A 23,719-nucleotide genomic window follows, 5' to 3' on the forward strand; every position below is an offset into this window, starting at 1 on the left:
ACTGACCCTGTGAGCATTATACTGACTCTGTCAGCATTATAGTGACTCTGTCAGCATTATACTGACCCTGTGAGCATTATACTGACTCTGTCAGCATTATCACAGAATCACAGAAACCTCACAGTACAGATAGAGGGCATTTCAGCCCATCGAGCCTGCACCGACACATATCCCACCCGATCCCCATAACCCCTACACCAACACATATCCCACCCTATCCCTGTAACCTCACGTATTTAATCCCCCTAACACTAAGGGTCAATTTATCATAGCCAATCAACCTAACTCGCACATCTTTGGACTGTGGGAGGAAACCGGAGCACCCGGAGGAAACCCACGCAAACACGGGGAGAATGTGCAAACTCCACACAGACAGTCGCCCGAGGCCGGATTCGAACCCGGGTCCACTGGCGCTGTGAGGCAACAGTGCTAACCACTATGCCACCGTGCTAGCACTCTGAGCATTATACTGACTCTGTGAGCATTATACTGACCCTGTGAGCATTATACTGAATCTGTGAGCATTATACTCACCCTGTGAGCATTATACTGACTGTGAGCATTATACTGGCTCTGAGCATTATACTGACACTGTGAGCATTATACTGACACTCAGAGCATTATACTGACTCTGTGAGCATTATACTGATTGTGAGCATTATACTGACACTCTGAGCATTATACTGACTCTGTGAGCATTATACTGACTCTGTGAGCATTATACTGATTGTGTGAACATTATACTGACCCTGTGAGCATTATACTGACACTATGAGCATTATACTGAATCTGTGAGCATTGTACTGACTCAGTGAGCATTATATGGACTCTGTGAGCATTATACTGACTGTGAGCATTATACTGACAATCTGAGCATTTTACTGACTCTGTGAGCATTATACCGACCCTGTGAGCATTACACTGACTCTGTGAGCATTATACTGACTTTGTGAGCATCATACTGACTGTGAGCATTATACTGACTCTGCGAACATAATACTGACCCTGTGAGCATTATACTGACCCTGTGAGCATTATACTGATTGTGAGCATTGTATTGACTCTGTGAGCATTGTACTGACTCTGTGAGCATTATACTGACACTCTGAGCATTATACTGACCCTGTGAGCATTATACTGACCCTGTGAGCATTATACTGACACTCTGAGCATTCTACTGACTCTGTGAGCATTATACTGACACTCTGAGCATTATACTGACTGTGTGAGCATTATACTGAGTCTGTGAGCATTATACTGACCCTGTGCGCATTATACTGACTCTGTGACCATTATACTGACTCTGTCAGCATTATCACAGAATCACAGAAACCTCACAGTACAGATAGAGGCCATTTCAGCCCATCGAGCCTGCACCGACACATATCCCACCCGATCCCCGTAACCCCTACACCAACACATATCCCACCCTATCCCCGTAACCCCACGTATTTAATCCCCCTAACACTAAGGGTCAATTTTTATCATAGCCAATCAACCTAACCCCGCACATCTTTGGACTGTGGGAGGAAACCGGAGCACCCGGAGAAAACCCATGCAAACACGGGGAGAATGTGCAAACTCCACACAGACAGTCACCCGAGGCCGGATTCGAACCCGGGTCCCTGGCGCTGTGAGGCAACAGTGCTAACCACTGTGCCACCATACTGACCCTGTGAGCATTATACTGAATCTGTGAGCAGTATACTGACTCTGTGAGCATTATACTGACTCTGTGAGCATTATACTGACTCTGTGAGTATTATACTGACTCTGTGAGCATTATACTGACCCTGTGTGTATTATACTGACCCTGTGAGCATTATACTGACTGTGTGAGCATTATACTGACAATCTGAGCATTATACTGATTCTGTGAGCATTATACTGACTCTGTGAGCACTATACTGACTCTGTGAGCATTATACTGACCCTGTGAGCATTATACTGACTCTTTGAGCATTTTACTGACTCTGTGAGCATTATACCGACCCTGTGAGCATTACACTGACTCTGTGAGCATTATACTGACTTTGTGAGCATCATACTGACTGTGAGCATTATACTGACTCTGTGAGCATTATACTGACTCTGTGAGCATTATACTGACTCTGTGAGCATGATACTGACTCTGTGAGCATGATACTGACTCTGTGAGCATGATACTGACCCTGTGAGCATTATACTGACTCTGTCAGCATTATACTGACTCTGTCAGCATTATAGTGACTCTGTCAGCATTATACTGACTCTGTGAGCATTATACTGACCCTGTGAGCATTATACTGACTCTGTTGGCATTATACTGGCACTCTGAGCATTATACTGACTCTGTGAGCATTATACTGACCCTGTGAGCATTATACTGAATCTGTGAGCATTATACTGACTCTGTGAGCATTATACTGACTCTGTGAGTATTATACTGACCCTGTGAGCATTATACTGACTGTGTGAACATTATACTCACCCTGTGAGCATTATAGTGACTCTGTGAGCATTATACTGACTCTGTGAACATTATACTGACTCTGTGAGCATTATACTGACTCTGTGAGCATTATACTGACTCTGTGAGCATTATACTGACTGTGAGCATTATACTGACTCTGTGAGCATTATACTGACTGTGAGCATGATACTGACCCTGTGAGCATTATAGTGACTCTGTGAGCATTATACTGACTCGAAGGTGGCGGGAATGCACTGATCGTGTGAATCTGATAATGGGATGCTTGCCTCTTACCTGTATTGATAACTTTTTTAATAATTTGGGCCATCTTCCCTTTCAGAACTGAATTCAATAACTTGACGATGAGCACGAGGCAGATACAGAGAACCAGCAGAGATGCCACCAGCAGGATGGCCCCAACTGCGATATCAGGGAGTGTCGTGTTCACAAATATATGGTGACCTATCAGGAAAAACAAAACAGAGTTTTCTAAAGAGAGCCATGCATGCCGGATAGAATGGTTCCTCGTTTAAATTCTCTCCAACTGTTTCATCTATTTGTATGCAAGCGAGCAAGGAACATGACCGATTCCATCATTGCTACCTCGTACAGTCACGGTCCCACGATGGAATATTTATTACTTTTCATAATAACAGTTCTCTGATTCCCTCATTGATTTTTTGGAGAAACATAAGTTGAGCACAGAAGAATGTTTTTTATTTCCCTAAAATGGTAACATTTAACCTGAAAATCAGAAGCATTTCTTGCAGATGCTCATAGGAGGATGTGTCTGTCACTTACACAGCCCAATGTTCTTGGTCTCTGTGCTGTTTTTCAGTGCGACTGTTTCATTTCCTGTATGAAAGCAGTGGAAAATCTCACATTCAGTCAGATTTGTCACTGTTACGTTTTTCAGAACCTATTGATGAACAGAAAAATGTGAGTCTAGCACAGCCGGGCAGTGAGTGAGATTAACAGTCTCTGAGTCAGAAGGTCATGGGTTCAAACCAGGACACTGATGCATAATCTAGGCAGACACATCAGTGCAGTGCACCGAGAGCGTCCCACTGTCGGAGCGGCAGTACTGAGGGAGCGCCGCACTGTCGGAGGGCAACACTTAGGGAGCGCCGCACTGTCGGAGGGTCAGTACTGAGGGAGCACTGCACTGTCGGAGGGTCAGTACTGAGGGAGCGCCGCACTGTCGGAGGGCAACACTTAGGGAGCGCCGCACTGTCGGAGGGGCAGTACTGAGGGAGCACTGCACTGTCGGAGGGTCAGTACTGAGGGAGCACTGCACTGTCGGAGGGTCAGTACTGAGGGAGCTCTGCACTGTCGGAGGGGCAGTACTGAGAGCTCTGCACTGTCGGAGCGGCAGTACTGAGGGAGTGCTGCATTATCGGAGGGGCAGTACTGAGGGAGTGCCGCACTGTCGGAGGGCAACACTTAGGGAGCGCCACACTGTCGGAGGGTCAGTACTGAGGGAGCACTGCACTGTCGGAGGGCAACACTGAGGGAGTGCCGCACTGTCGGAGGGTCAGTACTGAGGGAGCGCTGCACTGTCGGCGGGGCAGTACGGAGGCAGCGCTGCACTGTCGGAGGGCAACACTGAGGGAGTACCGCACTGTTGGAGGGTCAGTACTGAGGGAGCGCTGCACTGTCAGCGGGGCAGTACGGAGGCAGCGCTGCACTGTCGGAGGGTCAGTACTGAGGGAGCACTGCACTGTCGGAGGGTCAGTACTGAGGGAGCGCTGCATTATCGGAGGGACAGTACTGAGTGAGAGCTGCACTGTCGGAGGGGAAGTACTGAGGGAGCGCTGCATTGTCGGAGAGGCAGTACTCAGGGAGCGCTGCACTGTCGGAGGGGCAGTACTGACGGAGCGCTGCACTGTCGTGCAGTACTGAGGGATCGCTGCACTTTCAGAGGGGCAGTACTGAGGGAGCGCTGGACTATCGGATGGTCAGTACTGAGGGAATGTTGCAATGTCGAAGGGGCAGTACTGAGGGAATGTTGCACTGTTGGAGGGGCAGTACTGAGGGAGCACTGCACTGTCGGGCAGTACTGAGGGAGCGCTGCACTTTCAGAGGGGCAGTACTGAGGGAGCGCTGGACTATCGGATGGTCTGTACTGAGGCAATGTTGCAATGTCGAAGGGGCAGTACTGAGGGAATGTTGCACTGTCAAAGGGGCAGTACTGAGGGAGCGTTGCATTGTCGGAGGGGCAGTACTGAGGGAGCGCTGCAATGTTGGAGGGGCAGTATTGAGGGAATGCTGCACTGTCAGAAGGGCAGTACTGAGTGAGCACTGCACTGTCGGAGGGGCAGTACTGAGGGAGCGCTGCACTGTTGGAGGGGCAGCACTGAGGGAGCACTGCACTGTCGGAGGGGCAGTATTGACAGAGTGCTGCACTGTCGGAGGGGCACTACTGAGTGAGAGCTGCATTGTCGGAGGGTCATTACTGAGGTTGCGCAGCACTGTCGGACGGGCAGTACTGAGGGAGCGCTGCACTGTCGGAGGGGCAGTACTGAGGGTGTGCTGCACTGTTGGAGGGGCAGTACTGAGGGCGTGCTGCACTGTTGGAGGGGCAGTACTGAGGGCGTGCTGCACTGTCAGAGGGGCAATAGTGAGGGAGTGCTTCACTGTCGGAGGGGCAGTACTGAGGGAGCATTGCACTGTTGGAGGGGCAGTACTGAGGGAGCGCTGCCCTGTCGGAGGGTCAGTTCTCACGGGGGTGCTGCACTGTCGGAGGGGCAGTATTGAGGGAGCGCTGCACTGTGGGAGGGGCACTATTGAGTGAGTGCTGCACTGTCGGACGGGCAGTACTGAGATGTCGCTGCATTGTCGGAGGGTTATTACTGAGGTTGCGCTGCACTGTCGGACGAGCAGTACTGAGGGAGCGCTGCGCTGTCAGAGTGGCAGTACTGAGGGAGCGCTGCATTGTCGGAGGGGCAGTACTGAGGGAGCGCTGCAATGTCAGAGTGGCTGTACTGAGGGAACACTGCACTGTCGGGCACTTTCAGAGGGTCAGTACTGAGGGAGCGCTGCACTGTCGGGCACTACTGAGGGAGCGCTGCACTCTCAGAGGGGCAGTACTGAGGGAGCGCTGGACTATCGGATGGTCAGTACTGAGGGAATTTTGCAATGTGGAAGGGGCAGTACTGAGGGAATGTTGCACTGTTGAAGGGGCAGTACTGAGGGAGTGCTGGACTGTCGGATGGTCAGTACTGAGGGAATGTTGCACTGTCAGAGGGGTAGTACGCACGTTCAGAGGGTCATTACTGAGGGTGTGCTGCACTGTCGGGCAGTACTGAGGGAGCGCTGCACTGTCGGAGGGGCAGTACTGAGGGCATGCTGCACGGTCGGAGGGGCAGTACTGAGGGAACGCTGCACTGTCGGAGGGGCAGTACTGAGGGCGTGCTGCACTGTCGGAGGGGCAGTACTGAGGGAGCGCTGCACTGTCGGAGGGGCAGTACTGAGGGCGTGCTGTACTGTCGGACGGGCAGTACTGAGGATGTGCTGCACTGTCAGAGGGGCAGTACTGAGGGAGCGCTGCAATGTCAGAGGGTCAGTACTGTGGGAGCGCTGCACTGTTGGAGAGGCAGTACTGAGGTAGCGCTGCACTGTCGGATGGGCAGTATTGAGTGAGCGCTGCACTATCGGAGGGGCAGTACAGAGGGAGCGCTGCACTGTCGGAGGGGCAGTAGTGAGTGAGTGCTGTACTGTCGGAGGGGCAGTACTGAGGGAGTGCTTCACTGTTGGAGGGGCAGTACTGAGGGAGCGCTGCACTGTGGGAGGGGCACTATTGAGTGAGCGCTGCACTGTCGGACGGGCAGTACTGAGATGTTGCTGCATTGTCGGAGGGTCATTACTGAGGTTGCGCTGCACTGTCGGACGAGCAGTACTGAGGGAGAGTTGCACTGTCAGAGGGGCAGTACTGAGGGAACACTGCACTGTCGGAGGGGCAGTACTGAGGGACTGCTGCACTGTCAGAGGTGTAGTACTGAGAGAGTGCTGCACTTTCAGAGGGTCAGTACTGAGGGAGCGCTGTATTGTCAGAGGTCAGTACTGAGGGAGCGCCGCACTGTCGGAGGGGCAGTACTGAGGGATCGCTACACTGTTGGAGGGGCAGTACTGAGGGAGCGCTGCACTGTTGGATGGGCAGTATTGAGTGAGCGCTGCACTGTCGAAGGGGCAGTACAGAGGGAGCGCTGCATTGTCGGAGGGTCAGTACTGAGGGAGCACTGCACTGTCGGAGGGGCAGTATTGACGTAGCGCTGCACTGTCGGAGGGGCACTACTGAGTGAGAGCTGCATTGTCGGAGGATCATTACTGAGGTTGCGCAGTACTGTTGGACGGGCAGTACTGAGGGAGCGCTGCACTGTTGGAGGGGCAGTACAGAGGGAGCGCTGCGTTGTCGGAGGTCAGTACTGAGGGAGCGCCGCACTGTCGGTGGGGCAGTACTGAGTGAGCGCCGCACTGTCGGAGGGGCAGTACAGAGGGAGCTCTGCATTGTCGGAGCTCAGTACTGAGGGAGCGCCGCACTGTTGGAGGGGCAGTACTAAGGGATCGCTGCACTGTTGGAGGGGCAGTGCTGAGGGATCGCTGCACTGTCGGAGGGGCAATACAGAGGAAGCACTGCACTGTCGGAGGGGCAGTACTGAGGGAGCGCCGCATTGTCGGAGAATCAGTACTGAGGTTGTGCTGCACTGTCGGACGGGCAATACTGAGGGAGCACTGCACTGTAGGAGGGATAATACTGAGGGAGTGCTGCACTGTTGGAGGGGCAGTACTGAGGGAGTGCTGCACTGTCGGCGGGGCAGTACTGAGAGAATGCTGCACTGTCGGAGGTGCAGTACTGAGGGAGTGCTGCACTGTTGGAAGGGCAGTACTGAGGGAGCGCTGCAATGTCAGAGTGGCAGTACTGAGGGAACAGTGCACTGTCGGAGGGTCAGTACTGAGAGACTGCCGCACTGTCAGGGGGGTAGTACTGAGGGAGCGCTGCACTTTCAGAGGGTCTGTACTGAGGGAGCGCTGCACTGTCGGGCAGTACTGAGGGAGCGCTACACTGTCGGAGGGGCAGTACTGAGGGAACGCTGCACTGTCGGAAGGGCAGTACTGAGGGCGTGCTGCACTGTCGGAGGGGCAGTACTGAGGGAGCGCTGCACTGTCGGAGGGGCAGTACTGAGGGCGTGCTGTACTGTCGGACGGGCAGTACTGAGGAAGTGCTGCACTGTCAGAGGGGCACTACTGAGGGAGCGCTGCAATGTCGGGGGGCAGTGGTGAGGGAGCGCTGCGCTGTCGGAGGGGCAGTACTGAGGTAGCGCTGCCCTGTTAGAGGGTCAGTACTGTGGGAGCGCTGCACTGTTGGAGGGGCAGTACTGAGGGAGCGCTGCACTGTCGGATGGGCAGTATTGAGTGAGCACTGCACTGTCAGAGGGGCAGTACAGAGGGAGCGCTGCACTGTCGGAGGGGCAGTACTGAGGGATCGCTGCATTGTCGGAGGGGCAGTACTGAGGGATCGCTGCATTGTCGGAGGGGCAGTACTGAGGGATCGCTGCATTGTTGGAGGGGCAGTACTGAGGGAGCGCTACACTGTCGGAGGGGCAGTACAAAGGGAGTGCTACACTGTCGGAGGGGCAGTACTGAGTGAGTGCTGCACTGTCGGATGGGCAGTACTGAGGGAGTGCTTCACTGTTTGAGGGGCAGTACTGAGAGAGCGCTGCCCTGTCGGAGGGTCAGTACTGCGGGGGTGCTGCACTGTCAGAGGGGCAGTACTGATGGAGCGCTACACTGTCAGAGGGGCAGTACTGAGGGAGCGCTGCACTGTCGGAGGAGCAGTACTGAGGGAGTGCTGCACAGTCAGAGTGTCAGTACTGAGGGAGCACTACACTGTCGCAAGGGCAGTACTGTGGGAGTGCTGCATTGTTAGGGAGCAGTACTGAGGGAGCGCTGCACTGTCGGTGGGTCTGTGCTGAGGGAGTGCTGCACTGTTGGAGACGCAGTTCCGTGGGAGCGCTGAATTGTCGGAGGGGCTGTACTGAGGGAGCGCTATACTGACGGAGGGCCAGTCCTGAGGGAGCGATGCGCTGTCAGGGGGCAGTTCTGAGGGAGTGCTGGACTGTTGGAGGGGCAGTACCTAGAGAGTGCTTTACTGTCAGAGGGGCAGTACTGAGGGAGCACTGCACTGGCGGAGGGGCAGTACTGAGGGATTGCTGCACTGTCGAAGGGGCAGTACTGAGGGAGTGCTTTACTGTCAGAGGGGCAGTACTGAAGGAGCACTGCACTATCAGAGAGGCAGTACTGAGGGAATGCTGCACTGTCAGAGGGGCAATACTGAAGAGGCGCTGCACTGTCGGAGGGGCAGTACTGAGGGAGCGCTGCACTGTCCGAGGAGCAGTACTGAGGGAGCAGAGCTGCACTGTCAGAGAGGCAGTACTGAGGGAGCGCTGCACTGTCGGAGGGGCAGTACTGAGGGAGCAGAGCTGCACTGTCAGAGAGGCAGTACTGAGGGAGCCCTGCACTGTTGGAGGGTCGTTACTGAGGGAGCGCTGCACTGTCGGAGGGGCATTACTGTGGGAGTGCTGCACTGTCGGATGGGCCGTACTAAGGGAACGCTGCACTTTCAGAGGGTCTGTACTGAGGGAACGCCGCACTATCAGAGGGACAGAACTGAGGGAGTGCTGCACTGTTGGAGGGTCAGTACCGGGGGAGCGCCGCACTGTCGGATGGTGTGTACTGAGGGAGTGCTGCACTGTCAGAGGGGCAGTACTGAGGGAGCGCTACACTGCCAGAGGTGCAGTGCTGAGGGTGCACTGCATTTTCGGAGGGACAGTACTGAGGGAGTGCTGCACTGTCGGGGGACAGTACTGAGGGAGCGCTGCACTGTTGGAGGGGCAGTACAGAGGGAGCGCTGCGTTGTCGGAGGTCAGTACTGAGGGAGCGCCGCACTGTCGGAGGGGCAGTACTGAGTGAGCGCTGCACTGTCGGAGGGGCAGTACAGAGGGAGCTCTGCATTGTCGGAGCTCAGTACTGAGGGAGCGCCGCACTGTTGGAGGGGCAGTACTAAGGGATCGCTGCACTGTTGGAGGGGCAGTGCTGAGGGATCGCTGCACTGTCGGAGGGGCAATACAGAGGAAGCACTGCACTGTCAGAGGGGCAGTACTGAGGGAGCGCCGCATTGTCGGAGAATCAGTACTGAGGTTGTGCTGCACTGTCGGACGGGCAATACTGAGGGAGCACTGCACTGTAGGAGGGATAATACTGAGGGAGTGCTGCACTGTTGGAGGGGCAGTACTGAGGGAGTGCTGCACTGTCGGCGGGGCAGTACTGAGAGAATGCTGCACTGTCGGAGGTGCAGTACTGAGGGAGTGCTGCACTGTTGGAAGGGCAGTACTGAGGGAGCGCTGCAATGTCAGAGTGGCAGTACTGAGGGAACAGTGCACTGTCGGAGGGTCAGTACTGAGAGACTGCCGCACTGTCAGGGGGGTAGTACTGAGGGAGCGCTGCACTTTCAGAGGGTCTGTACTGAGGGAGCGCTGCACTGTCGGGCAGTACTGAGGGAGCGCTACACTGTCGGAGGGGCAGTACTGAGGGCGCGCTGCACTGTCGGAGGGGCAGTACTGAGGGAACGCTGCACTGTCGGAAGGGCAGTACTGAGGGCGTGCTGCACTGTCGGAGGGGCAGTACTGAGGGAGCGCTGCACTGTCGGAGGGGCAGTACTGAGGGCGTGCTGTACTGTCGGACGGGCAGTACTGAGGAAGTGCTGCACTGTCAGAGGGGCACTACTGAGGGAGCGCTGCAATGTCGGGGGGCAGTGGTGAGGGAGCGCTGCGCTGTCGGAGGGGCAGTACTGAGGTAGCGCTGCCCTGTTAGAGGGTCAGTACTGTGGGAGCGCTGCACTGTTGGAGGGGCAGTACTGAGGGAGCGCTGCACTGTCGGATGGGCAGTATTGAGTGAGCACTGCACTGTCGGAGGGGCAGTACAGAGGGAGCGCTGCACTGTCGGAGGGGCAGTACTGAGGGATCGCTGCATTGTCGGAGGGGCAGTACTGAGGGATCGCTGCATTGTCGGAGGGGCAGTACTGAGGGATCGCTGCATTGTTGGAGGGGCAGTACTGAGGGAGCGCTACACTGTCGGAGGGGCAGTACAAAGGGAGTGCTGCACTGTCGGAGGGGCAGTACTGAGTGAGTGCTGCACTGTCGGATGGGCAGTACTGAGGGAGTGCTTCACTGTTTGAGGGGCAGTACTGAGAGAGCGCTGCCCTGTCGGAGGGTCAGTACTGCGGGGGTGCTGCACTGTCAGAGGGGCAGTACTGAGGGAGCGCTGCACTGTCGGAGGAGCAGTACTGAGGGAGTGCTGCACAGTCAGAGTGTCAGTACTGAGGGAGCACTACACTGTCGCAAGGGCAGTACTGTGGGAGTGCTGCATTGTTAGGGAGCAGTACTGAGGGAGCGCTGCACTGTCGGTGGGTCTGTGCTGAGGGAGTGCTGCACTGTTGGAGACGCAGTTCCGTGGGAGCGCTGAATTGTCGGAGGGGCTGTACTGAGGGAGCGCTATACTGACGGAGGGCCAGTCCTGAGGGAGCGATGCGCTGTCAGGGGGCAGTTCTGAGGGAGTGCTGGACTGTCGGAGGGGCAGTACCTAGAGAGTGCTTTACTGTCAGAGGGGCAGTACTGAGGGAGCACTGCACTGGCGGAGGGGCAGTACTGAGGGATTGCTGCACTGTCGAAGGGGCAGTACTGAGGGAGTGCTTTACTGTCAGAGGGGCAGTACTGAAGGAGCACTGCACTATCAGAGAGGCAGTACTGAGGGAATGCTGCACTGTCAGAGGGGCAATACTGAAGAGGCGCTGCACTGTCGGAGGGGCAGTACTGAGGGAGCGCTGCACTGTCCGAGGAGCAGTACTGAGGGAGCAGAGCTGCACTGTCAGAGAGGCAGTACTGAGGGAGCGCTGCACTGTCCGAGGAGCAGTACTGAGGGAGCAGAGCTGCACTGTCAGAGAGGCAGTACTGAGGGAGCCCTGCACTGTTGGAGGGTCATTACTGAGGGAGCGCTGCACTGTCGGAGGGGCATTACTGTGGGAGTGCTGCACTGTCGGATGGGCCGTACTAAGGGAACGCTGCACTTTCAGAGGGTCTGTACTGAGGGAACGCCGCACTATCAGAGGGACAGAACTGAGGGAGTGCTGCACTGTTGGAGGGTCAGTACCGGGGGAGCGCCGCACTGTCGGATGGTGTGTACTGAGGGAGTGCTGCACTGTCAGAGGGGCAGTACTGAGGGAGCGCTACACTGCCAGAGGTGCAGTGCTGAGGGTGCACTGCATTTTCGGAGGGACAGTACTGAGGGAGTGCTGCACTGTCGGGGGACAGTACTGAGGGAGTGCTGCACTGTCGGAGGGGCAGTACTGAGGGAGCCCTGCACAGTCGGAGGGACAGTACTGAGGGCGTGCTGCACTGTCGGAGGGGCAGTACTGAGGGCGTGCTGCACTGTCGGAGGGGCAGTACTGAGGGCGTGCTGCACTGTCGGCGGGGCAGTACTGAGGGAGCACTGCACTGTCGGAGGGGCAGTACTGAGTGAGCACTGCACTGTTGGAGGGGCAGTACTGAGTGAGCACTGCACTGTTGGAGGGGCAGTACTGAGTGAGCACTGCACTGTCGGAGGGGCAGTACGGAGGGAGCGCTGCCCTGTCGGAGGGGCAGTACGGAGGGAGCGCTACATTGATGGAGGAGCAGTACTGAATGAGCGCTACGTTGTTGGAGCGGCAGTAATGAGGGAGCGCTGCACTTTCAGAGGGTCAGTACTGAGGGAGCGCTGCACTGTCGGGCATTACTTAGGGAGTGCTGCACTGTCGGAGAAGCACTACTGAGGAAGTGCTGCACTGTCGGAGGGTGTGTACTGAGCGAGGGCTGCACTGTCAGAGGGTCTGTACTGAGGAAGTGCTGCACTGTCGGATGGGAGTACTGAGCGAGGGCTGCACTGTCAGAGGGTCTGTACTGAGGAAGTGCTGCACTGTCGGAGTGGCAGTACTGAGGGAGTGCTGCACTGTCGGAGGGGCGGTACTGAGGGAGTGCTGCACTGTCGGAGGGGCGGTACTGAGGGAGTGCTGCACTGTCGGAGGGGCGGTACTGTGGGATTGCTATACTGTCGGAGGGGCAGAACTGAGGGTGTGCTGCCCTGTCGGAGTGGCAGTACTGAGGGAATGCTGCACTGTCAGAGGGGCAGTACTGAGGGAGCGCTACACTGTCAGAGGGGCAGTACTGAGGGTGCACTGCATTGTCGGAGGGGCAGTACTGATGGAGTGCTGCACTGTCGGAGACGCAGATCTGTGGGAGCGCTGCATTGTCGGAGGGGCAGTACTGAGGGAGCGCTACACTGTCAGAACGGCAGTACTAATAAGAACATAAGAACATAAGAAATAGGAGCAGGAGTAGGCCAATCGGCCCCTCGAGCCTGCTCCGCCATTCAATAAGATCATGGCTGATCTGATCCTAACCGCCAATCCACTATCACAGAACCATCTCCTGAATCTAACAGAATTAGACACACGAAATAGGAGCAGGATCAGGCTACTGATGGCGCGCTACACTGTCAGAGGGGCAGTACTGAAGGAGTGCTGCACTGTCGGTGGTGCAGTACTGAGGGAGTGATGCACATTCAGGGGGGCAGTACTGAGGGATCGCCATACTGTCGGCGGGGCTGTACTGAGGGTGCACTGCATTTTGGGATGGCAGTACTGAGGGAGTGCTGCACTGTCGGAGGGGCAGTACTGAGGGAGCGCTGCACTGTCGGAGGAGCAGTACTGATGGAGTGCTACACAGTCAGAGGGTCAGTACTGAGGGAGCACTACACTGTCGCAGGGGCAGTACTGTGGGAGTGCTGCATTGTCAGGGGGCAGTACTGAGGGAGCTCTGCACTGTCAATGGGTCTGTGCTGAGGGAGTGCAGCACTGTCGTCAGAGGGGCAGTATGAGTGAGTGCTGCACTGTTGGAGACGCAGTTCTGTGGGAGCGCTGCATTGTCGGAGGGGCTGTACTGAGGGAGCGCTATACTGAGGGAGGGCCAGTCCTGAGGGAGCGATGCACTGTCAGTGGGCAGTTCTGAGGGAGTGCTGGACTGTCGGAGGGGCAGTACCGAGGGTGCACTGCTCTGTCGGGTGTGCAGTACCGAGGGTGCACTGCACTGTCGGGGAGGCAGTACTGAGGGAGTGCTTTACTGTCAGAGGGGCAGTACTGAAGGAGCACTGCACTATCAGAGAGGCAGTACTGAGGGAATGCTGCACTGTCAGAGGGGCAATACTGAAGAGGAGCTGCACTGTCGGAGGGGCAGTACTGAGGGAGCGCTGCACTGTCCGAGGAGCAGTACTGAGGGAGCAGAGCTGCACTGTCGGAGGGTCATTACTGAGGGAGCGCTGCACTGTCGGAGGGGCATTACTGAGGGAGCGCTGCACTGTCAGAGGGGCAGTACTGAGGGAGTGCTGCCCTGTCGGAGGGTCAGCACTGCGGGGGTGCTGCACTGTCGGAGTGGCAGTATTGAGGGAGTGCTGCACTGTGGGAGGGGCACTATTGAATGAGAGCTGCACTGTCAGACAGGCAGTACTGAGATGGCGCTGCATTGTCGGAGGGTCATTACTGAGGTTGCGCTGCACTGCCGGACGAGCAGTACAGAGGGAGCGCTGCACTGTCAGAGGGGCAGTACTGAGGGAACACTGCACTGTTGGAGGGGCAGTACTGAGGGCATGCTGCACTGTCGGAGGGGCAGTACTGAGGGAGCTCTGCATTGTCCGAGGGGCAGTACTGAGGGCGTGCTGTACTGTCGGAGGGGCAGTACTGAGGGCGTGCTGCACTGTCGGAGGGTCAGTACTGAGGGCGTGCTGCACTGTTGGCAGGGCAGTACTGAGGGAGCGCTGCACTGTCGGAGGGGCAGTACTGAGGGAGCACTGCATTGTCGGAGGGGCAGTACTGAGTGAGCACTGCACTGTTGGAGGGGCAGTACTGAGGGAGCGCTACACTGTCAGAGGGGCAGTACTGATGGAGCGCTACACTGTCCGAGGAGCAGTACTGAGGGAGCAGAGCTGCACTGTCAGAGAGGCAGTACTGAGGGAGCACTGCACTGTCGGCGGGGCAGTACTGAGGGAGCACTGCACTGTCGGCGGGGCAGTACTGAGGGAGCGTTGCACTGTCGGAGGGGCATTACTGTGGGAGTGCTGCACTGTCGGATGGGCCGTACTAAGGGAACGCTGCACTATCGGAGAGTCTGTACTGAGGGAACGCCGCACTATCAGAGGGACAGAGCTGAGGGCGTGCTGCACTGTCAGAGGGGCAGTACTGAGGGAGTGCTGCACTGTCGGGGGACAGTACTGATGGAGTGCTGCACTGTCGGAGGGGCAGTACTGAGGGTGCGCTGCACTGTCGGAGGGGCAGTACTGAGGGAGTGCCGCACTGTCAGAGGGGTAGTACTGAGGGAGCGCTGCACTGTCAGGCAGTACTGAGGGAGTGCTGCACTGTCGGAGGGGCAGTACTGAGGGCGTGCTGCACTGTCAGAGGGGCAGTACTGAGGGAGCGCTGCACTGTCGGTGGGGCAGTACTGAGGGTGCACTGCATTTTCAGAGGGGCAGTACTGAGGGAGTGCTGCACTGTTAGGGGTCAGTACTGAGGAAGCCCTGCTCTGTCGGAGGGGCAGTACTGAGGGAGTGCCGCACTGTCGGTGGGGTAGTACTGAGGGAGCGCTGCACCGTTGGCGGTGCAGTACTGAGGGAGTGCCGCACTGTCGGCGGGGCAGTACTGAGGGAGCGCTGCACTGTCGGAGGGACAGTACTGAGGGAGTGCCGCACTGTCGGCGGGGCAGTACTGAGGGAGCGCTGCACTGTCGGCGGGGCAGTACTGAGGGAGCGCTGCACTGTCGGCGGGGCAGTACTGAGGGAGCGCTGCACTGTCGGCGGGGCAGTACTGAGGGAGCGCTGCACTGTCGGCGGGGCAGTACTGAGGGAGTGCTGCACTGTCGGAGGGGCAGTCCTGAGGGAGTGCTGCACTGTCGGAGGGGCAGTACTGAGGGAGCGCTGCACTGTCGGAGGGACAGTACTGAGGGAGCGCTGCACATTCAGGGGGTCCGTTTTGAGGGAGTGCTGCACTGTCAGGGGGACAGTTTTGAGGGAGTGCTGCACTGTCGGAGGGGCAGTCCTGAGGGAGTGCTGCACTGTCGGAGGGGCAGTCCTGAGGGAGTGCTGCACTATCGGAGGGACAGTACTGAGGGAGTGCTGCACTGTCGGAGGGACACTACTGAGGGAGCGCTGCACTGTCAGGGGGACAGTTTTGAGGGAGCGCTGCACTGTCGAAGGGACAGTACTGAGGGAGTGCTGCACTGTCGGAGGGACAGTACAGTGTAAATTATGGGCTGTAGGAGATGCTGACTCACGTATTTGTCAAAAAATTTGCACCAGTTCTGGATGAGACTCCTGTTCCTGGCGTTTGTGTCTCCAGTTGCAATGGCTGATATCACAGACTGATCCAGCTGTGGAGGAAGGAAACCCAGATTAGCTTTTAAGAACATAAGATATAGGAGCAGGAGTCGGCCATTCGGCCTCTCGAGCCTGCTCCGCCATTCAATAAGATCATGGCTGATCTTCTATCTCATCTCCACCTTCCCGCACTATCCCCATATCCCTTAATTCCCTTCGTTCCTCAAAATCTATCGATCTCTGTCTTGAATATACTCAACGACTGAGCCTCCACAGCCCTCTGGGGTAGAGAATTCCAAAGATTCACCACCCTCTGAGTGAAGAAATTTCTCCTCATCTCAGTCCTAAATGGCTGACCCCTTATTCTGTGACTGTGACCCTTTGTTCTAGATTCCTCAGCCAGGGGAATCATTTTCCCAGCATTAACCCTGTCAAGCCCCTTAAGAATTTTATATATCTCTTTTTTTTAAATTCATTTATGGGATGTGGGCGTCGCTGGCAAGGCCAGCATTGCCTAATTGTCCTGGAGACGGTGGTGGTGAGCCGCCTTCTTGAACCGCTGCAGTCCGTGTGGTGAAGGTACTCCCACAGTGCTGGTAGGGAGGGAGTTCCAGGATTTTGACCCAGTGACGATGAAGGATTGGCCGATATATTTCCAAGTCAGGATGGTGTGTGACTTGGAGGAGGAACTTGGAGGTGGTGGTGTTCCCATGCGCCTGCTGCCCTTGTCCTTCTAGGTGGAAGAGGTCACGGGTTTGGGAGGTGCTGCGGATAAGCCTTGGCGAGTTGCTGCAGTGCATCTTGTAGATGGTACACACTGCAGCCATGGTACGCCGGTGGTGGAGGGAGTGAATGTTTACGGTAGTAGATGGGGTGCCAATCAAGCGGGCTGCTTTGTCCTGGATGGTGTCGAGCTTCTCGAGTGTTGTTGGAGCTGCACTCATCCAGGCAAGTAGAGAGTATTCCATCACACTCCTTATTTGTGCCTTGTAGATGGTGGAAGGGCTTTGGGGAGTCAGGAGGTGAGACACTCGCCGCAGAATACCCAGCCTCTGACCTGCTCTTGTTGCCACAGTATTTATGTGGCTGGTCCAGTTAAATTTCTGGTCAATGGTGACCCCCAGGATGTTGATGGTGGGGGATTCAGCAATGGTAATGCCATTGAATGTCATGGGGCAGTGATTAGACTCTTGCTTGTTGGAGATAGTCATTGCCTGGCACTTCTGTGGCGCGAATGTTACCTGCCACTTATCAGCCCAAGCCTGAACATTGTCCAGGTCTTGTTGCATGCGGGCATGGACTGCTTCATTATCTGAGGAGTTGTGAATGGCTCTGAACACTGTGCAGTCATCAGCGAACATCCCCATTTCTGACCTTATGTTGGAGGGAAGGTCATTGATCAAGCAGCTGAAGATGGTTGTGCCTAGGACACTGCCCTGAGGAACTCCTGCAGCGATGTCCTGGGGCTGTGATGATTGACCTTCAACCACCACAACCATCTTCCTTTGTGCTAGGTATGACTCCAGCCAGTGGAGAGTTTTCCCCCCGATTCCCATTGACTTCAGTTTTACTAGGGCTCCTTGATGCCAGACTCGGTCAAATGCTGCCTTGATGTCAAGGGCAGTCTCTCATCTCACCTCTGGAATTCAGCTCCTTTCTCCATGTTTGGACCAAGGCTTTAATGAGGTCGGGAGCCGAGCGGTCTTGGCGGAACCCAAACTGAGCATCGGTGAGCAGGTTATTGGTGAGTAAGTGCCGCTTGATAGCACTGTCGATGGCACCTTCCATCACTTTGCTGATGATTGAGAGTAGACTGATGGGGCGGTAATTGGCCGGATTGGATTTGTCCTGCTTTTTGTGGAAAGGACATACCTGGGCAGTTTTCCACATTGTCGGATAGATGCTAGTGTTGTAGCTGTACTGGAACAGCTTGGCTAGAGGGGCGGCTAGTTCTGGAGCACAAGTTTTCAGCCCGACAGCCGGGATGTTGTTGGGGTCCATAGCCTTTGCTGTATCCATGCACTCAGCCATTTCTTGATATCACGTGGAGTGAATCGAATTGGCTGAAGACTGGCTTCTGTGATGGTGGGGACCTCAGGAGTAGGCTGATATAAATCATCCACTCGGCACCTCTGTTTGAAGATGGTTGCAAACATTTCAGCCTTGTCTTTTGCACCCACGTGCTGGGCTCCACCATCATTGAGGATGAGGATATTCATGGAGCCTCCTCTTCCCGTTAGTTGTTTAATGGTCTACCACCATTCATGACTGGATGTGGCAGGACTGCAGAGCTTTGAACTGATCCATTGATTGTGGAATCGCTTAGCTCTGTCTATAGTATGTTGCTTCCGCTTTTTAGCATGCATGTAGTCCTGTGTTGCAGCTTCCCCAGGTTGGCACCTCATTTTTAGGTACGCCTGGTGCTGCTCCCGGCATGCTCTTCTACACTCCTCATTGAACCAGGGTTGGTCCCTTGGCTTGATGGTAATGGTAGAGTGAGGGATATGCCGGGCCATGAGGTTACAGATTGTGGTGGAATACAATTCTGCTGCTGCTGATGGCCCACAGCACCTCATGGATGCCCAGTTTTGAGCTGCTAGATCTGTTCTGAATCTATCCCATTTAGCACAGTGGTAGTGCCACACAACATGATGGAGGGTGTCCTCCGTGTGAAGACGGGACTTCGTCTCCACAATGACTGTGCGGTGGTCACTGCTACCAATACTGTCATGGACAGATGCATCTGTGACAGGTAGATTTGTGAGGACGAGGTCAAGTAGGTTTTTCCCTCATGTTGGTTCTCTCACCACCTGTCGCTGGCCCAGACTGGGAATTATGTCCTTCAGGACTTGGCCAGCTCGGTCAGTAGTGGTGCTACCGAGCCACTCTCGGTGATGGACATTGAAGTCCCCCACCCAGAGTACATTCTGTGCTCTTGCTACTCTCAATGCTTCTTTCAAGTGGTGTTCAACATGGAGGAGTACTGATTCATCAGCTGAGGGAGGGCGGTAGGTGGTAATTAGCAGGTGGTTTCCTTGCCCATGAGACTTCATGGGGTCCGCAGTCAATGAGATCACCTCTCATTCTTCTAAAGTCTGGAGAATATAGGCCTAGTCTACTCAATCGCTCCTCATAGGGCAATCCCCCCATCCCAGGAACCAGTCTAGTGAACCTTCACTCCCTCTAAGGCAAGTATGATGTTCGTTAGGTAAGGAGACCAGAACTGTGCACAGTACTCCAGGTGTGGCCTCACCAATGCCCTGTATAATTGTAGTAAGACTTCTTGGGAGAAAAGTTTGGTTGGTTAGCGCCTCCCTTTAGTGCCTTCGGGGGGGCGCTAATGGGGCACTAGGAACTTAGCGCCCAAGCGCGGCGATTTTAGTGCTGCTCGCGAAATTGACCAGTCATTTTGCGACGGCGCTAAACACTACCGCCACGATCTCCTGTGCCCGCAGATCATGACGTCAGTCAAGTGTGCAACGTCCCGGTAGCGCCCCAGACTGGATATTGAGTCGCGCTCCCTGCCTTAGCGCCTGCCGCTAGGAACGACAGGTAGAGGGGAACGTTTTCAAGTTGGGCAGGGGCTGGGGGAACGCTATTTAAAGGCGAGCGCTTCCGGCCTTTTCTTGTCAGCAAAAGTTTTGGTTTTATCGCTGTCCTAAGGAGTTTTGGCCCTCAGCACCGCTTTTGAGGTTCCTAAGCGCCGAGCTTTTTCCCTGGGCCTATCCATTAGTGCTTCCAACACAATTGCTTTTGAGGTCTCTCCAGGCCGAGATTCCAGGCTGCAATGAGCAGGGAGTGACTTGGCAGCAAGATGGCCCATCCCCTTTAAGAACTGGATGGCGCCAGTCTGTCTGGCTTCCATGGTGACTGACTTCGCCTGAGCTTCGGTAGCGTTCTGAGGTAGCGTCTCGTTCCCTGACGTTTGTGCTTTAATAGAGGTGTGTAGCACCTGATTTAGCGCTCAAATCACCTCCAGGGGAGATAGAGATGAATTTTGCAGTCGGAGGCGATAATTAGCGCCGAGCACTAAACCTTGCGTCCGGCTGATATTAGCGTCCCACAATGGCGCCGGCCAGTTCTTAAAGGGGAGGGTCGATCTTGCTCGCCAGCCACACCCTGCTCATTGCAGCCTTGAATCTCGGCCTGGAGAGACCTGTACATCAAATCTGCTGGAAAGAACAATGGAGAAGCCCAGGGAAAGAGCTCAGAGTGCAGCCCCCACAGTCTCTTCTAAATCGATACAAGGAAGGTCAAATCAAAATCAACCTGCAAAGTGCTGCTCAGTACCCAAAACTCCTTCACAAGCATTGAATCTCTCCAGAAGTCTCCCTCTCTCTCAGAATGCATGGTGCAAAAATGTCACCAACAAAAAAAGGCAGGAAGTGGCCACCACAAAATGTCTAGTTAATTTCGCGAGAGGTGCAGATATCGCCGCGCCCGGGCGCTCGTTGCTTTGCGCCCCACCTGGCACCCTCTTAAGGCGCTAACGGCAGGCACAACCAACTGAATTTTCCCACCTAACTTCCCACCTTTTCCTGAGGGATTCTTTCACGCTTCAGGTTCAGGGCAGTGGTGGCCAAGGGAAGGGTTGGGGATTGGTTGGCTGGGCCGGGGTGTCAGGGACCACCCCAGCTTGTCTGAAGGTGCAGTTGAGTTGGTTTGATATCCTTTGCGATGGTTGGAGTGGGATGTGGTTATGTGCTCGGCTTCCAATTTGGGCAAGTCTGTCCTTCTGTATAAGTGTTCTAGGAGCGCGCTGCCATGTTTTGTTGATATGTGAGTTCTTGATGATGGGCCACCAGGAGTGGTTGGGGACTGATCAGTCTCTTAGACAACAGCCTGCCCAAGTATATCAAGCCCAGTGTTTGCTCCCTAAGTACTGGGTTTGTGAAATGTACATAAGCTCCATCAATATGTAACTAATGGAAAATTCGTGAAAAATAATTTTAAGAAAGGGAATTCTTCAGGAGGTTCACAGAATCACAGAAACCCCACAGTGCAGATAGAGGCCATTTCGGCCCATCGAGCCTGCTCCGACACATATCCCACCCGATCCCCATAACCCCTACACCAACACATATCCCACCCTATCCCCGTAACCCCACGTATTTAATCCCCCTAACACTAAGGGTCAATTTATCATAGCCAATCAACCTAACCCGCACATCTTTGGACTGTGGGAGGAAACCGGAGCACCCGGAGAAAACCCACGCAAACACGGGGAGAATGTGCAAACTCCACACAGACAGTCGCCCGAGGCCGGATTCGAACCCGGGTCTCTGGCACTGTGAGGCAACAGTGCTAACCACTATGCCACCCATTGAACGGTTCTCTGACTTGTGCCCCAATTTATTTCTCTAATCACCCAGCATGAATCTGATTTGGAAATACAGCAAGGAATGGATTGTGGGGTAGTGGGATGGAGTGGTGATCTCCTGCTGTAGTCTCACCTTCCAGCCTCTCTCTGTGTTATGTGCGGTGGGACCATTCAAACACTGAGCTCGCTCGACATTGCCCCAAGCTCACTTCATGTAGGGATGCCTTACAGCTGACATGGAAGACCTTCAGCCCAGCAATTAGGACTGGATACAAACCCAAGTCTCAGAGGTGAAAGGAAAGATGTCCAACGCCCAGTGTCACCCAGCCACCCCACCTCTCCTGCTGTCCATGTGTAGGGTGTATCAAAGGTTTCAAATGTGTATTTAGCCTTGTATAAGGTGTACCTTTTGTAAGCTTTGACTCTGGGTGTAGGTACCTCAGGGCCTGAGTTCATTAGAAGCCAGCACACTTACCCTGATGATGACCTGTGTGAAGGGCTCTGTGATGACTTTCAGGATGTTTGGAGAGGTCTCTCCCGACTGAATGTTGAAGCCATCAATACAGGCCTTGCTGAGGTGGTAGAGAAACCCAGTGCCAATCTCAATCGGAAGCAAAATGATCACAGTCATCCAGTTAAATATCCCATGCACTGCCGATCCTGCAAAGGCCCTGGGGACAGGGGGAGCAGCACGTTACAACAGGAGCAGCACTTTACCCTGCCAGGACACCATTCCCAGGTGTCACTCGAAAGAGAAGGAGCCGGGAAATGGGATTGGAGTAGACAGCACTAGTCAAAGAGCTAGCATCAGGACAGGCTCAATGGGCAGAATGGCCTCCTTCTGTTATGTCTAGCTTGTAAAGACATAACAAGCTTATGTGATATGGTAGTGTAGTGGTCTAGTAATCCACAGAACGTAAGTTCAAATCCCACCATGGCAGTTTGAGAATTTGAATGCAGTTTAATAAATCTGGAAATAAAAAGCTGGTATCAGTTCAAGTGACCATGAAGCTGTCAGATTGTTGTAAAAGTACGACAGGTTCACTAATGTCCTTTAGGGAAGAAACCCTGTATCCTTACCTGGTCTGGCCTATATGTGACTCCAGCCCCACACCAATGTGGTTGACTCTGAAGTGGCCCGAGTGAGTCACTTAAGGCAACTAGGGATGGGCCTTGCCAGCGACCCCCATATCCGGAGAATGATTTTTACTTAAATGTGGTGACAGCATCAGGTGGTCCACATACACTGGACCCTCCCAGGATGGGCTGTTTAATGAGACAGCACAGCTCTGATGTTGAGTTTGCTGCCTAACACGATGTACAGCCAGGCCATACAGCCCAAGGAGCTGCCACCGAGGCTCCATCCCCAGTTTGTGCTAAGGTGGCGGATCTCAGCCAAGGACAGCAGGAAGACTATCATCATCACAGCCATGGTGTGGAGATGCTGGAGTTGCACTGGGGTGGACAAATGTAAGAAATCACACAACACCAGGTTATAGTCCAACAGCTTTATTTGAAATCACAAGCTTTCGGAGCGCTGACGAAGGAGCAGCGCTCCGAAAGCTTGTGATTTCAAATAAAGCTGTTGGACTATAACCTGGTGTTGTGTGATTTCTTACAATCATCACAGCGTCAGAGAGGGGATAATCATCCAGAATCACCATCCACTGACTGCAGCTAGGGGCCCACGCATGTGTAGGCCTCAGCTGAGGGCAAGATCAAGCCTGGTGATGATATCTTCCATTGAACAACCCACTGATGCACACTGTGGGTAACTTTCAACTTCCCTCCCCGGGTGGGAAGCTGGAGGAGCAGATCGCCTGCCCGTGTAGAATCCGCCCGAATCAAATCTCAATGGAACAGAAACCAGGTGAGTTGTATAAAGGGTGGGTGATTTGCTTCATCAAGTTAGTGCCCAAGAGGAGAAGCCTAGCTCTAGGAGAGGAGGAGGGAAGGAGAGGAGAGGAAGCTGAGGGAGACGACGGGGGGAATATTAACCCCCCCTCCCCAGGACAGGTGGGAGAGGGGTTAAAATTTCAAAAATCAGAAACCTGACCCCAACCCGCCTGCAACACACTCACCCCGGTTTTTAACAGAGGCAGGTTGAGGGGCGGGCAACTAACCTGCTCTCGAGAGCCGGGTCAATCATTTAAATATGTTAATGAGACTGCATGCCTCAGGTTTTAGTAGCCATTTGGATTATAGCAGGTGGGCTGGGTTTCCCAGGGCCCGGGTCACCCGGCAGCTGGAGGGAGACGAGAAGGGCTTGAACCAGCAGGCAAGTGACTTTCCAGCACTGCTTGTGGGGCAGGAGTGCTTCCCCCACCACCTCCCCGCACCCCAGTGCCACCACTGTTAAATTCAGCAGGACCTCCGCGTTACCCGCACTTCCAGGTTTCCCAGCCGCTATGATCTCCCCGCTCCCCATCCCCACCCCCCACCTCCCTGTAAATATCGGGGCCAATGTCTCGGGAGATCTGTGTAGGGCAGAGGGAATA

The 23,719-nt window shown here is 54.9% G+C and overlaps 1 protein-coding gene across 1 annotated transcript in view; it reads right to left on the reverse strand.

The window, feature by feature from the left end:
- LOC147101922 (sodium-dependent phosphate transport protein 2B-like) overlaps positions 1-23,719 on the reverse strand; it is an 80,123-nt gene that overhangs the window by 46,011 nt on the left and 10,393 nt on the right. The window contains exons 4-7 of the mRNA XM_085965153.1: positions 21,697-21,892; positions 15,859-15,954; positions 3,254-3,371; positions 2,747-2,914 (exon numbers count right to left, since the gene is read on the reverse strand). Of these exons, the coding sequence (XP_085821279.1) occupies positions 2,747-2,914; positions 3,254-3,371; positions 15,859-15,954; positions 21,697-21,892 (578 nt within the window). The remainder of the gene's footprint in view (positions 1-2,746; positions 2,915-3,253; positions 3,372-15,858; positions 15,955-21,696; positions 21,893-23,719) is intronic.

Source organism: Somniosus microcephalus, chromosome 23, assembly GCF_052327205.1.
Source record: "Somniosus microcephalus isolate GS21.2 chromosome 23, FLI_Smic_1.0, whole genome shotgun sequence".
NCBI classification, from domain to species: domain Eukaryota; kingdom Metazoa; phylum Chordata; class Chondrichthyes; order Squaliformes; family Somniosidae; genus Somniosus; species Somniosus microcephalus.